At 49.1% G+C, this 14075-nt stretch overlaps 1 protein-coding gene across 3 annotated transcripts in view; it reads right to left on the reverse strand.

Moving 5' to 3' along the window:
• The window catches only part of TANC2 (tetratricopeptide repeat, ankyrin repeat and coiled-coil containing 2), a gene marked incomplete at both ends in the record, with an annotated part of 87965 nt that extends 74128 nt beyond the window's left edge, over nt 1-13837 (reverse strand). For all 3 annotated transcript variants that reach the window (XM_080359950.1, XM_080359949.1, XM_080359948.1), the window contains one exon: nt 13771-13837. In XM_080359950.1, the coding sequence (XP_080216076.1) occupies nt 13771-13837 (67 nt within the window). The remainder of the gene's footprint in view (nt 1-13770) is intronic.
• Between the last annotated feature and the right edge of the window lie 238 nt (nt 13838-14075).

Genomic DNA, 14075 nt, shown 5'->3' on the forward strand with positions numbered 1-14075 from the left:
TGCTGGCCGGCAGAGCCGCTGGCCCTCAAACGCTCAACGGGGGGATGCACATGGGGAGGATGCAAAGGGGGGGATGCAAAGGGGGGATGCAAACCGGGGGAGCTCATCGCCAAAGCCGTTCGGTCGGGGAACTGAACCGCTGCACCGGATTCAGCGGCTGGGAGAGATTTCTCAAGTACTTTTTGCAAGGTACACAATATATATAGATGGGGAGAGAAAGGTGTCAATAAATTAACTTCCCGAACGCACTTAGGAGGGTGGGGAAGGAGAAGAGCAGGGCGCTGCCTCGGCCGCGTCACGGCTCCGCGGGGACGCGGCTGCGCTCGCCCGTTGCTGCTGTGTTTGGCGCAGTCAAAGGTGGCAGCTTGGGGACACCGCGGCAGAACCTCACGGGGACTCTCCAACCATCCCACGGCTTGTGAAGAGGAACATTCTGCGAGCGAGCACAGCCCGTCAGTCTCACAAGGGCGCAGAAATGTGTGTGTGTGTGCGTGTGTGTGTGCGCACCATGGACAAACCCACGGGGTCACTGTGTCACCAATAGCCTGGTGGAGGGAAGGGCCGGTACCTGCGGAATGTGGGATGCGCGGTGCAAAGGCGGAGGAGCGCAGGACGGGAACAGCCCACGGCTGAACAGCTGAACCACTGAGCTATTCAATTCTTTTCCTCTCTTTGCTATCAATCACAATTTTGAGCGCACTCCTCTCCCTGCAGTGGAGGAGCAAGGTTACTAGGGAACAATACCACCCATAATTAAAGGGTTATCTTAATATACATGCAAAAAAGGGGCAAATCACAGTTACTAAGGGAACATACATTCTCAGGTTTTGAACTTCTGAGTGCTCGAATTTTCAGTATCGATAGCGTTCACTCTGTGTGCCATCGGACTCCGCCGTTCCAACAACGTTATCCTGGTTTTTATGATTATTAGGCAGCTGTCAGGCTTCACGACAGCGGTCTCTACTACTTCCAGGCATGACCTATTTGGACAGTAGTGTGCAGACCGTGTCACTCATGAAGCGCAATTGGCTCGGTCACTGTAACGATCGTCACCACGGTGAAACCCCCAGTCATTGACAAAGCCTCGGATGCGACATCTCAGAGAGGTCACCCAAAGTAAACCAGTTGTGAAATCATTGCTAGAAACACCGGTATCTGCGTTCATTTAACTAAAGAGCAGGACAGATAAACTCGGTTAAGGAGCTTCTACAGAAGTCACCACGACAACCAGAAAACAGTTATTTTTTGCAAATGCCAGAGGGAAGTGAATGACACGGTAAAGTACGGGCTCGGTAATCGGTATTTTCTTCTGTTTAGCAATGAGAGGGAGGAAAACTTTTGCGTTTTTTTTTAATTTCTAAATATCTCAATGTTAAGAAAGTCCATGAAGATTTAGGCATCATTTTAATTCAGAAAGACGCTGTCGCATCAGCACGGCCCATCCCTCAAACGGGACGTCAGACAGACACGGGCTCAGAAAGCAAAGCGGGTTGTCCGAACGGGGGCTGAGCTGACGAGCACACAGCAAACAGCAGCAGCTATTCATTCTTTCTCTCAATTACAAAGGGATTAAGTAATCTCCACGCAATCATGTATAATAACAGCTTCAGAAAACAATCTTTCCTACTATAAGCAGGTTGAGAAAGGCCTGCTTCTCGTGGTGCCCTCCTCTCCCTTCCACCCGCTCTCCATTTAAGAGCAATGACACGACAAATCCTCCCTGGTGCACAGAACCGTGTTCTCCGGACGGGGGAGAGGAAAATCCCAGGGGCTCCAGCAATCCTACCCAGCAAACCCGCCGCACAAAGCACCGCACCGCAGTTCACAAGGTGGGTCTGCAAACCTGTGCAAGACGCGTCTGCAGCACCAGGATGGGCTGTCAGCAAAGACCACGGCGGCCCCGGCATCCCCAGGTGCGCACATCGCAGCGCCGGCAAGTTTTAAATCAAAAAGCACCAGCAGCCCTATGTGCCTCTGTTTATTAAAACAGCGTCTAAAACACACAACGCGACTGAACGCCTCCCCGGCTCCTGCATCTGACAAAGCAATTTCTAAGGCAGAAAAATAAAAGGGTGGGTCAGCTGCTTTACGCATGCTGGGAAATCTGCTGCAAGAACCCACTGCATTGGATGTGCCGCTGCTCTCACGGCGGCTGACAGAGCACGGAACAGCTTCTAAATCAGCACTTTAAACCCACATCGCATCAAAACGGCATTTGGAAAAGGCGAAAGACTCACACAGAGCCAGCGCAGCAGCGGAGAAGCGCTCTGATCCCAGCCCAGCTCGGCGCGCGGCGGCACGGGCGGCGACGCGGCTCCCGACCCAGCGCAGAACCAATCCATCCAACCCGGCACCCCGGGGGCAGGAGCTGCCGGAGCGGTGTGTGCGGCCGGAGCTGCCGGAGCGGTGTGCGCGGCCGGAGGGGTCCCGGGGGCGGACGGCAGCGCCGGCCCCGGCCCCGCTACCCGCACAGCTCAGCCGGGAGCTGCCAGCGCTGGCAGCAGCGATCCCGACGTCCCCGGGGACTCGAGGGACATGTGCCAGCCCAGCCGCAAAGAGGCAAAACCGACCCAAAGGAGCAAGAGGGGAGGGGACGAGGAGCCTGGCGCTGAGAGCTGCTGGAATCAAAGATTCTTGCCCATTACTTAATTTGTAAGGGAGTACATTTCCAAAAGAACTGGGCTTGTTCCGAACCTCCAAGTTCCGCTGTCAGGGAGACTGGGGCTCAGCCACATCAGTGCTTCTGAAAACTCAGCCACGGGAGCTGTCGAAGTTCAGCGCGTTTTAGCTGAGTAATTCTGTCTAGATTTACTGTTCAAGTCCTCAGTACTTGTCCTTAAAACCGTTGTGATGAATAATCTTTCACCTGGTTGCTAAAAGGGACAGAAGTAGCCTCACTTGTTCATTATTTTAATCAATTATATAAAAGTAAAGCTGGGCTTTTTGGAAACTCCATAAAAGTTGCAGGCAGCAATGAGCTGAATGGCATGTTCACTGGCACCGAATCACCAAGGTGCTGATCTGCGGCAATCTACCTGCATCAGCTTATCATTGTTTTTCTGCACCGATGTCACAGGCTCCCGCGGGGCCGCACCGAGTCGCCGCAGCGGACAGACGGACAGGCCACGGCTGCAGCTGCCAGACGGACTGTGGGGAAACACAAACGCGGATACAACAGGTGGAGTTTCCTCCACTCGGTGAAGGAACCGCGTGGGAAAGCTGATCAAAGTCAGAAATAACTTCACCCACAGGGATTACATGTCTTGTAAAATAGAGAATACTTACAAGACAATAAATAGGATTACTAATGGCATGTAATACTGATTGGATGAAATATGTTTTTTCTCACAATCTGCAAGCAAATATTTAAAATGGTATTTTCTTAATAGCTTTGGAAGCAACTTAAAATGTATCCTCACACGCAAGATGGAAATACAGTCAACAAGAAGAGATTTATTTCAGACAAGGTATCCACTTCGCTATCTCAGAGCAAAACATCATTACCGCACCATTTTGCATTTCAGTTCAACTTCACTTCTGCCCTGAGGAGCAGCGAAGGTCACTGCTGAACAGACCACGAGCGCGGCCACCGGCACACGAGGCGCGATCCGCCCCGGCCTGGCAGCCTGGCAATTCTTCTCCCCCGAACTTCTCTCTCTTAGAAGAGCAGGAGGGAAAAGCCTTTGCTGTGGGGTCTGGGTGGCTGGTGCAAGGGGCCGGCGATGAGCGACCCCCCAGGTCCCTCCCGTCCCCATCGGCTCGAAGCGCCTTCGCTCCCCACCTCTAATTCTAAACCACTTGTGTAATACGGCTGCCTGGGACCTTTAGGAACCACAAGCATTTTCAGCTTCAAATAAAAAGCATTGACAGATATACTAATTATTCCAATTGACTGAATATGCTAAAATGTAATTAACTGAAAACAATTAACACTACAGACAACATATGTTCTTCTTAACGGTTACAAGAGTTACCTATTTTGCAGGGCAAGTTTTGTCTTTGCATTTGTGTGCATTCCTCTAATTTAAAGTTCAAATAACATTTTTAGAGCAGCTCAGTGGTCGTCTGTACTAAAATTAGCTGAGAAATTGGTACGAGCGAGTGGAGCTCCGCCGAGGTCACCGGGACGGCAGGCTGCGGCAGCGCCGAGGCAGCGCAGCAACAAAGGCGTTCAGCGGGATTCAAAGCCCTACTGCCCAGGAAAAAGGCTCCAAAAGAACACCGAACCCAGAACGGACACATTTAAAGTCTCAGCTGGGCCTTGGCAGAACTCATTGGAAGGCAAATGCAATCCAGGCTCTTACACTAGGAATTAATGAAATGGCAGAGCAGTGGACGTGATCTCCCTTGAATTGAGTAAGGTATCTGACACAGTCTCCACAGCATCCACACAGGAACAGCCCCAGGTTCCAGTGTACACTGGGGAATGAGCTGTTAGAGAGCAGCGTAGGGAAAGGGACCTGGGGGTCCTGGGGACAGTAGGGTGACCATGAGCCAGCACTGGCCCTTGTGGCCAGGAAGCCAATGGTACCTGGGGTGGGTTGGAAGGGGGTGGTCAGTAGGTCAGAGAGGTTCTCCTGCCTCTCCTGGTTCTAATCTCACCTGTGCCCAGGCCCAGCGGTGACTTTATATTCAGTTCATCCACCTTTGCTATCGCCACTTAATCAGCCGCTCTGTCTCCCCCTGGCTGCCCCACTACCTGCATGAAGTGTAAATTATGTGCTAAACAAAATTGTTTACATTTATCTTTGTTTTGCTTGGCAATTTAAAACTGAGACTGTTGAGCATTTAATTTAATGAGGCCAAGTTTTGCATAGCATTACATTATGTAAAATAATGACACTTTAAAAATTACTGCTATACAGAAGATTATGGAGAAACCTGTTAGCGCTAAAATTATTCTATTTATGTAGACGAACTTTGAAGTTTATTAATGAAAGTTTGCAGTGAAACAGCTGTTGTGCTGATTAAATAAATGATGACTAAGTTCTCGCGGTGGCTTCCTGGAGCAGGCAGCTATTAAAAACCAGACAGATTAATTGTAGAAAACTCAGAGAATGCAGCAAGATGCACACACTGTATTACACTAACACGTGAGATGAGCAGAATTTACACCCGTTAGTTTAAGTTCAGGCTTAAAGAAGATACTATTTGTTCGGAGATGCAGATGAAAAATGCTGAAGAATCCCTAACAGCACAGCCTGTCCTGCAGTGACCTATAGATCTGGGGCAGAGAACGCTGAGTGATGTGAGGGTGGTTTACTGGACAATTTCAATGAGCAAGCAGCCCAGGAACGCACAGAAGCCGTCCTTGGGAAGGGAGAGGAGAGCAGCCCTGCGCCCGCCCCCTCCCCACCCGCACCAGCGAGGAACAGCAGGTAGAAAATAGCAAGACAGCTGGCCCAGTTTCTCTCCCCTGTTCCAGAAAGGCCCAGGCGGGGCAGGTGCCCGCGCCAGCGCTGAGGAGCCAACAGAACACCTGAAGTGCCTCCGGACGGCTAACGCGCAGGTGAGCCCCGCGCGGTCACAAACACGAAACAAGACTCCATCCAGCAGTAATGAACTTGAAGGGTTTCCAGCACAGATGCAGCACAAGTCGGAAGGAGGGAAACTTAACCTGAATACACAATGACCAAGTTGTATGTCAAAGTATTTCAGTTTTATGGACAGGTACAAATTCACCTGATTATCTAATTCTTTTCAGGCTTTGGCAGATCCAGCTTCTTTAAAAGAAAGAATGCGGAATAACTCAAGTGCCTTGCGCATTGTAATAGAAACATTAGGAAACCCTGCACTCTGTTTTCCCAGATCTACAGAGGGCTGCGAAGCTCATGCAAATACAGATTTGGGGGTTGGGAGGCGATTCTGAAGCCCCTCGGAAGCACAGGAGCCCCCAGGCCTGCAACCAGCACCCCAGGATTAGACATTTCTGTCTTTCCTCAGGCAACTGAGTGATAATTTTAATATAGATATATATACAGGCACGTGTATGTGTATATATCTAGACACATATTGCTGGTTTTCTACTTGAGAATGATTTCTCTCTTAAAATGAGACTCCTGTTAACGTTACAATCCAGGAAGGCCCAGGAGATGACCCCGCAGGGGCTGGATTAAGCACTGACAAAGCTGAATTTAGTTAGGGACAAGAGAAAAGGGGCTCACGGGGGAAACGGGGGGATAGCAAAGCAGCAGTAGATCATCCCTGGTGGGGCAGGAAGAGCAGCACCAGCAGCACCCATCTGGCTGCTCCCGCTCCGGGGGGTGGGACTGGATGAGCCCCCGTCGCCCTGGGATCCTGTGATACGCACACTCACCTTTTCCCTTCAGCTTTGGGTAAGAAGGAAAACCTCACACTACTGAAGCTGCGACAAAACGGACTTAAAATAGCGGCAAAACTCTGTGCTCAAACAGAATTAAATCACTGACCACCACGGATCATAACTCTGGTATGCACAGACATCTGTGCTGCGAGAAAAGAGCCAGACTTGCCTGCTAGTGGAATATGCACTTGAATTTTAAGAACTTCAGTATTATAACACCATGGGATGGATCAGGGATTTACTCCTTTTCATCATTTTCATTATTTGGGACCATTGCTGTTCTCAAGTGAAAAGATGGTCGCAAGACTCGAAGCTACTGGGAAAAAATACCCAACTGACGCAAGCCGGTTTTTGCCGGAGGGCGGATAAAATATGTATAAGTTCTACTGAGTTCGTTGATTTATTTTTGTCATGACCACCTCACTGCATTTTCGTTTGGTCTGTTATCAAACACAATCTATGTTAAGATTTGCTCTAAAAATTAAGTCTCAGCAAAGATCAGATGAGAGGAAACGGCCTCAGGTTGCGCCAGGGGAGGTTGAGGTTGGATCTGGGAACAACTTCTTCCCCAAAGGGCTGTGGGGCATTGGAACAGGCTGCCCAGGGCAGTGCTGGAGTCACCAGCCCTGGAGGGCTGGACAGACAGACGTGAGGTTCTCAGGACATGGGGCAGTGCCAGGAGTGGGGGACAGTTGGACTCCATGATCTTAAAGGTCTTTTCCAACCAAAATGATTCTACAGTTCTATAATCCTCCTTACAGCCCTTCACTAGCACCCAGCACACCCTTTGATAAGAGTCTCATGAAGCCATACTCATCACAGAAACACAGAATAATGAAGATTTCCATCATGAACGCAGCTCGTCACGTTCAAGTCGGGGGGCACTGTCCTTCAGGGCACAGGACACAGCACCCGGGGTCACACAAACCCATGGGCCCCGCCAGGAGAAACTGTCCCAATGGAAAAGCAGCCCGGGGCAGTTAAAGCACCGAACCAGCAGGTACGGGGTCATCTCTGCGCTGTGCTCTGTTCCTGTGCAGTTACCCCGTAACCGCTGCAGCCACAGCCAGGCTCCACTTCGGAACAGCAGAACTTGCGTTTGCAGGAGTAACTGCAGCTTGTTTGTAAATTTACTTAAATTAAGTCTGCTTCCCTTTCTTCCATCCCAATAACAGCTGCCCAACAACCAGTCAAAATCATTGTATTTTGCTTAATTTCTATTCAATAGAAATAAGTTAATTGCAGCCAGCTCTTCAGCTGCAATTTCCCCGCGCTAACACACGCAGCAGCCCGGCCGCAGCCGCATCCCCAGCCCCAGCTGCCTCCCCCTCCCCTGTGGGCCCATCCGAGCCCCAACAGCAGCTCAGGAGCCGCACGCAGCTGATTTCCATCATGGGAAACGCGCCTGCGCGGGCGGGACCGCTGCCTGACTTTCCAAGTCTATTGCTGGATTCCATTGAGCAAGATCATTTCTCTGCAAACTTCTTTTTTTTTAAATTCCTGGAAGATCTGGAGCCATTTCTGTTTGTTGTGCCCGTGTAGCCCCGATACCACGTCCGGTACAACGTGGTTCCGCAGAGCACGCCGCGCTTGGGCCACCACGCCGCTAGGAGCTAAGATGGGAAATTCCAGGGTATTTTCAGACAAGAAGAAACCGGGAGATTCACCGATCGGAAGGAGATGTCTAACGGAAACCATTATTATTATTATTAAACTCCACGTTAGTTCTTCAATAGAACAAAACTGCCTTGCTGTTGCCATTCCCTCAGAGGGAGCCACATCAACTCACTGCTGCTGCACCTGGTCATGGAAACCATTCACCTTCCTCTGGCTATAGAGCTGAGATCTGGAACAGAAGAGATGACTAAGGGAGGCAGATTCCTACGGAAGGTGGGATACACCTCCCGACCTACTCTTGCTACTACTGGAAACTATTTTTAGCACCTATAGATCTGCTGCATGATTCTAATTTTAAGCCGAGTAAGCGGCATCTGAAAAATATGATGATTTAGGCATCGAGAGGAAGCAATGATGACTCTGTTCTTACTGAAAACGCTTAATTGAACCGAGAAACGTACACTACCGAGCATTATTCAATTCAAACACGGGGTTTTCTTGCCTGAGCTGCAGTTTACACAGCAATAAATAAGGGGTGGGGAACAGGTATGCAGGATAAATGAACCACACAGAACAGACCCGAACGAATAAATAGGTGATTATACTCCAGTATCGTAACTTCAAATATTAAAGCATGTAATCACCCATTTATAAATAAAACAAACTCCTTAAATACAATATTATATTAGTCCAAGCACAACACACAACAAATCCTCTTTGAAATGTGTGTATCCGTAACACAAACAGCTCTCACTGGTAATAATCCAATGTAAGAATAGACCTACCAAAGCCGTACAACAGAATTCTGGTTTTCCTTGTTCTCGATAAGTTTCACAGCAATATTACGACTACGACTGCTTAATGATCTAAACAATACAAAGTTTAAGATACATAAATACACAAGTAGAACATAAAAGTGGGGTTTATCTCAGCCCTCACATCTGTGTGTCCTCGGGACCCCGTCACAATCCCCACTGGCTGCAATGGCAACACTCTGTATTTTATTGGGACGAGCCTTCCAGGTCCCTTCAGCCCCGGACACTCTGGGACTCTGTACTCATTTAAAGCCTCGTTATTCACAATGCAAAGTAACCGGAGGATCACGCTGATCAATAACATAGGAAGCGTTCATTCCCAGGACTCTGCACATCTCAGCTGGGACTCCCTGTTGATACACACAAAGCCAAACCGACAGAGAAGGTGCAGGAGGAGGAAGGATGAGGAGCTGGCAGGGTTTGCTTCACATTTGACGCCATAATGATCCATTTTGTACCTGCAAATCAACAGCTGCGCAGCGCCGGCTCCTCCCACAGCCCCGCGACTCCTCCAAACAAAACCTCTAAAGTCAAATATAAAATAAACCACCAGTAAACCTTGCCATACAAAACCATTTCAAGCGCATTATTGCACATGTCCCTTTTCACCCTTCCCCTTCGCCACCGCCACGGTTTAACACGTAAGCTCTAATTTTTGATGTTTTATAAGGGAAAAGAGCTGCAAACTCGCTCAATGTAGAAACGTAAGTGAAACTTCAATCGGTGCAGAGCGCATTTGGCGTTTTCGCGTTGCTGGATTTCCCGTGGAGCAAACCATCTGTCTGGGGGGAAACCCGGGGCTGCCTGCAATATGGAAACGCTCTAATTAATGAAGTCAAAATAGCCATTTGGCTTAAGAAGCTTTGGCAATTCATAAACGTACTTAAGTCCGTCCATTTATCACACGCTCCTCTCTCATCGGGGAAGGTTGTTCATCAAGCAGAGCATGAATTGGGGTTTAATTCTGTTTATTGAGGGAGATGCTAAAATACTTCAAAATCTTTCCCAAAGTTGCCTTGTTGTTCTTCCCGCTCCTCCCGCGGCATTTCCACGGCAATGATTCCCTTTGGGAGCACAGAGCGGCCACTGCGGGAGCTGTGTGTGGTAATACACGCATCTCAAACGCAGCAGGTCCCTGCCTGTTAGATATCCTGAATTAACAACCCGTAGTGCTTACTGATCACAAAAACACACCCCAAAAATGGCCCCGCCTGGCCAGGGACCACAACGCAGCTACAGCATTTCCAGAGAACTCTTTTCCTGCCCAAGTGTGTCTGTCTCTATGACTGCCATGCTTAGAAGCCTGAATTGAAATGAAGGTCCTACTGTGGTGGCAGCTTGTACAAAACACAGTGAGGAAAATAAACCCCCCCTGTCATGCTCAATCTATCAGTTCAAGTCCTGCTCCTGCAAGACGCGCCGCCAGCATCGCTCCCGGCGTTTCGGGCACAAGGACGAGCGGGTTTTCTCCTGGCACAGACAGGACTTCTCAAGACATCACAGAAACAGACTTCTTGTTTTCCGTATTTTTTGCGGAACAGGAGCAGATAGGGCTCTCTGGCACAGGGAACTGTCCCTTCTCTGCACAGCACCAAGGTGCATTTCAGCCCGGGCTTGCTGGAGGATGTCGGAAAACAGCCGCTCCCTCTGCTGGCCCAGGGAGAACAAGGCAGCGCCAGCTGCATCCATCCCACTGGAGCGACAGCGCCGAGCTGCACAGCACCCACAGCAACTTGTCCCCACGGCCCCATCTTCCACAGGACTCCCTGAACAAACAAGTCTCCACCTTCTTTGTAGCCACCTTTAAACACCGGAACTGGGGACAGCTCTCCCCTCCACCTCCTGTCCCCAGGGCTGAACACGCGCAGCTCTCTCAGCCTTTCCTCCTATTCCTGGAGCTCCTCACAGCGTTCCCCGTGCAGCTCCGTTCCAGCTGTTGGCAACGGGACACAGGGAGCAGAGACACTCCGACGTCACACTTCGCTCTTTTTCTCCCAGCCTCCTACCCTCGTACCTCCAGTACGGACCACGAGCAGCCTGCACAGCGCCCGCCATCCCCACCAGCCCCTCCTGCTTCCCGTCTTGCTCACTCCTGCGCAAAACCAGCGCTTACGCAGCACAGGGAATCCCATCCCATCCCACCCTGCGCTCCCCGGCACCATCACACCGAACCCACAATCTGCGCCCTGTGCGGCGAAGGGGGAGGATTCTGGAGCAGCTGGGAGTGAGAAGAGGCGGCCGATGCCACAGTGCCAGTGGAGCTGCCCAAGGGCACAGCTGGGAGGGGACATGGCACGACCCGCAGACACCACCACTCCCCGACCCTCCTGCACCTCAGAAATGGCCTCCTTGTTTGCAGGACGGACGCCCACACGCAGGACGGCTCTAAAATGGCTTTTTCTTTTCTCTAAAAGAAACTCTGGAGGTTTAAGAGCTCGGAACAACACACGAGGACAGCAGAAGGGGACACGGCTCCGTAACGGGAGCAGCATCAGAGCGGAGCAGGAGAATCAGCCCCCGCTATTAGAGGGGACTCCGGTGAATTAATCTCAGCAATCAGATCTGTAGAATCGCTAATGAAGGGGAAGGTTTGAGGAGGATTAAAGCTGATAGAGAAGAACTTGAGAATGGGCTCACTGACCTAGAGACAAACCTTGGAGACAAACCAGCAAGTAGGAATACATCTGAACAACAAAATGGGGCTGAGCGAGGGAAAACGAGGGTTTGTAGATGCACTGAGTCTGTAGATTCTGTCATTCAAGATTTCAAGCTCTGATACAAGCTACTTTAATGAAAAAGCAGGAACTGATAACTGAACCTGTATCAAAACAGTAAATACACCTGAAATACAGGGCCTGCCTTTCCAAAGATGTGATGTATTGAGACAACAGTACAAGGTAAGTGGAAAAGCAGGATCCCTAAAATTTAAGATTAAAGATGAGACAAACGGTTTGGATGGAACAGTTGAAGCACGTGGACACATTCAGCGCCACAAAACGCCCTGTGAGTCTGGCAGGTCTCTAACATCTCGCTCTAATACCTCCTGAAACGCAGCTCTCGCACGCGCAGGGGCCGCCAGCTGGGCCGCACCGCCCCGCAGCCCCTGTCAGACACGCAGAACGCATTGCTGACCCTCTCAAACTCTTCTGGAGTGAAAATCAGGCTTAGACTCCCAAAAGAGACCAGACAGAGAAGAAACTACATGGAGTTCTGCCCAAGCCGTGATAAGACCTTCGCAGAAATGCCTTTTATCCTGGAAAGGCAGGAATCAAAAGTGGAGGGCATTTGACAGGGGTCCTTTTAGTCCTGGAATTCAAATATCAAGTGGTAGGTTCCAAAAGCCCTATAAATACACTGGAATTTAGGAGTAATCAGCTCTCATGTGAACCAGGAAAGCAGCAGCGGTTTGAAACCCCTACACCAAAACTGCGATGGATGACGGGCCGGAAAGCGGGGACAGAACTGGTGTGTATTGATGAACTGAGAACACGCGAGGTACGGCGCCCACCGGCGAGACGGCAGCGGCCCGGGGGCCCTTCCAGAGGGTTACACGCCTCACATACACTCAACACGCAAAGGAAAGACAAGAGCACGTTAATAATCTACCTCAGTCTCTGCCAGAAATAAAAGGCACAAAACTCCTGGATTTATACCCAAGTGAAGTGAAGACACACCTAAACCCAAATAAAACACACAGCACTGCAGCTGAATTTTCCGGGTTCTAAAGGGAACACGGACCCTTACAGGAGTATTAATTCAGCGCGATAATGTGAGAAGGAAATAGTGCATCTGCTTGGAAAAGAAACCAGGATCATTCTAACAGGTGGAAATACTGGAGCCATGACACAGGCTTACCGCACTAACGCGACACTGGAATGAATACGAGAGCGCACCGATCTGATGTAAACTCATTAAACACACCCCTAAAGCAAGGAGGGTTTAATACAAGCGAACTGCAGATAAATAGAGACAGATCCTTGATAAAACAGACAAAAGCAGTGAAGCACCTGATGGTCTCTGGGTTCAGAGAACAGAACTGCCCTGGAAAGGCTGAATTAGCCCAAGAACTGAAACCAGGCAGGAAAGCAGAGTCTTCTGACACTTGAAACAAACAGATTTAAGTAAATCTAGGCCTGGATACACACTTATGATTCAGAAAACGTACATGCCGGCATATCTCTGTAAATTAATTTACAATAGGAAAACAAAGGTAATATTTGGCTATATTCAGATCGCATTTCAGCGTTAAAGCCACTGTTGTCTGGTAGCTTTGTGGAATATCCATTTATGACAGAAAAAATACAAGCTAATCAAGATCCTGTTGCAGTCCTAATGTGTCCTCCAGGCACTGCTGCAAAATATCCTGAGTGCCCCCGAGTCACAAGAGAATTTGTGTTAAGACAAGAGATTAAATAATGTGCACAATGCACATGCCCAGAGTTGTTCGGAATCCTATCAGAGTTCTGAAAGCACACACACAGAATTAACCACGGGAGATCACACCATCTGATGCCGCAGCAGACATCCCTTTATTTTAATGGGCAGTAGCGTGGAACTGTGCGTTCAACCAGTGACAGGACAAGGGGCAATGGGTGCAAACTGGAACACAAGAGGTTCCACTTAAATGAGGAGAAACTTCTTCACATTGCCACAAGTCATCACGGTCATTTTCAAAATTTAAAAAAAGTATTTTCTTAATCCTCATAATTGAAACATGACCTTTGATGTTCTTTTTCTATAGGATTGTGTATTACTATTATTTGGTTTTCCTTACATCTTATCTCCCGATAAAAACAGACTATGGTTTACATAAATTTTTAAATAAATATACATATCTTTTTCAATATTAGATCACAGCACAACATGAAAACGACCTACGCTGTGAATCTACAGCATCAGCTGAGTACATCTACTCATTAAACAGAAGAAAGACGCGGTAAGACCAAAACACACATTAAAGGAATCCCTTCAAAAACCGTCCATCAAACACATGCATGAGGAGCTGCGCTTACTTACCACTGGACCTGTTTTTGCGGTTTGACTTCCCTCCCGTAAGAAGCATCTTGAGACTGTTCCGAAACATGGTGATGCTGTTCCACCGCACACCCCAAACCTGCGGACGCAAAGGAACAAGACAGAAAACAATCAACTCTGGTTCAGTCAACGGAAGAACGATACAGACAAACAGTGAGGAAGTGCTAAAAACGAGGTAAATGCTCAGAATGATGAAAAACTGCTTTGCCAATATGTTTTCTAAGAAGAGCAATCGAGATCCACAGAAAACCTACTGTTCTGTTTCTTTTCCTTATGCCAGGACAGCA

The sequence above is a fragment of the Nesoenas mayeri genome (genome assembly GCF_963082525.1).
Source record: "Nesoenas mayeri genome assembly, chromosome: 26".
Classification (NCBI taxonomy): Eukaryota; Metazoa; Chordata; class Aves; order Columbiformes; family Columbidae; genus Nesoenas; species Nesoenas mayeri.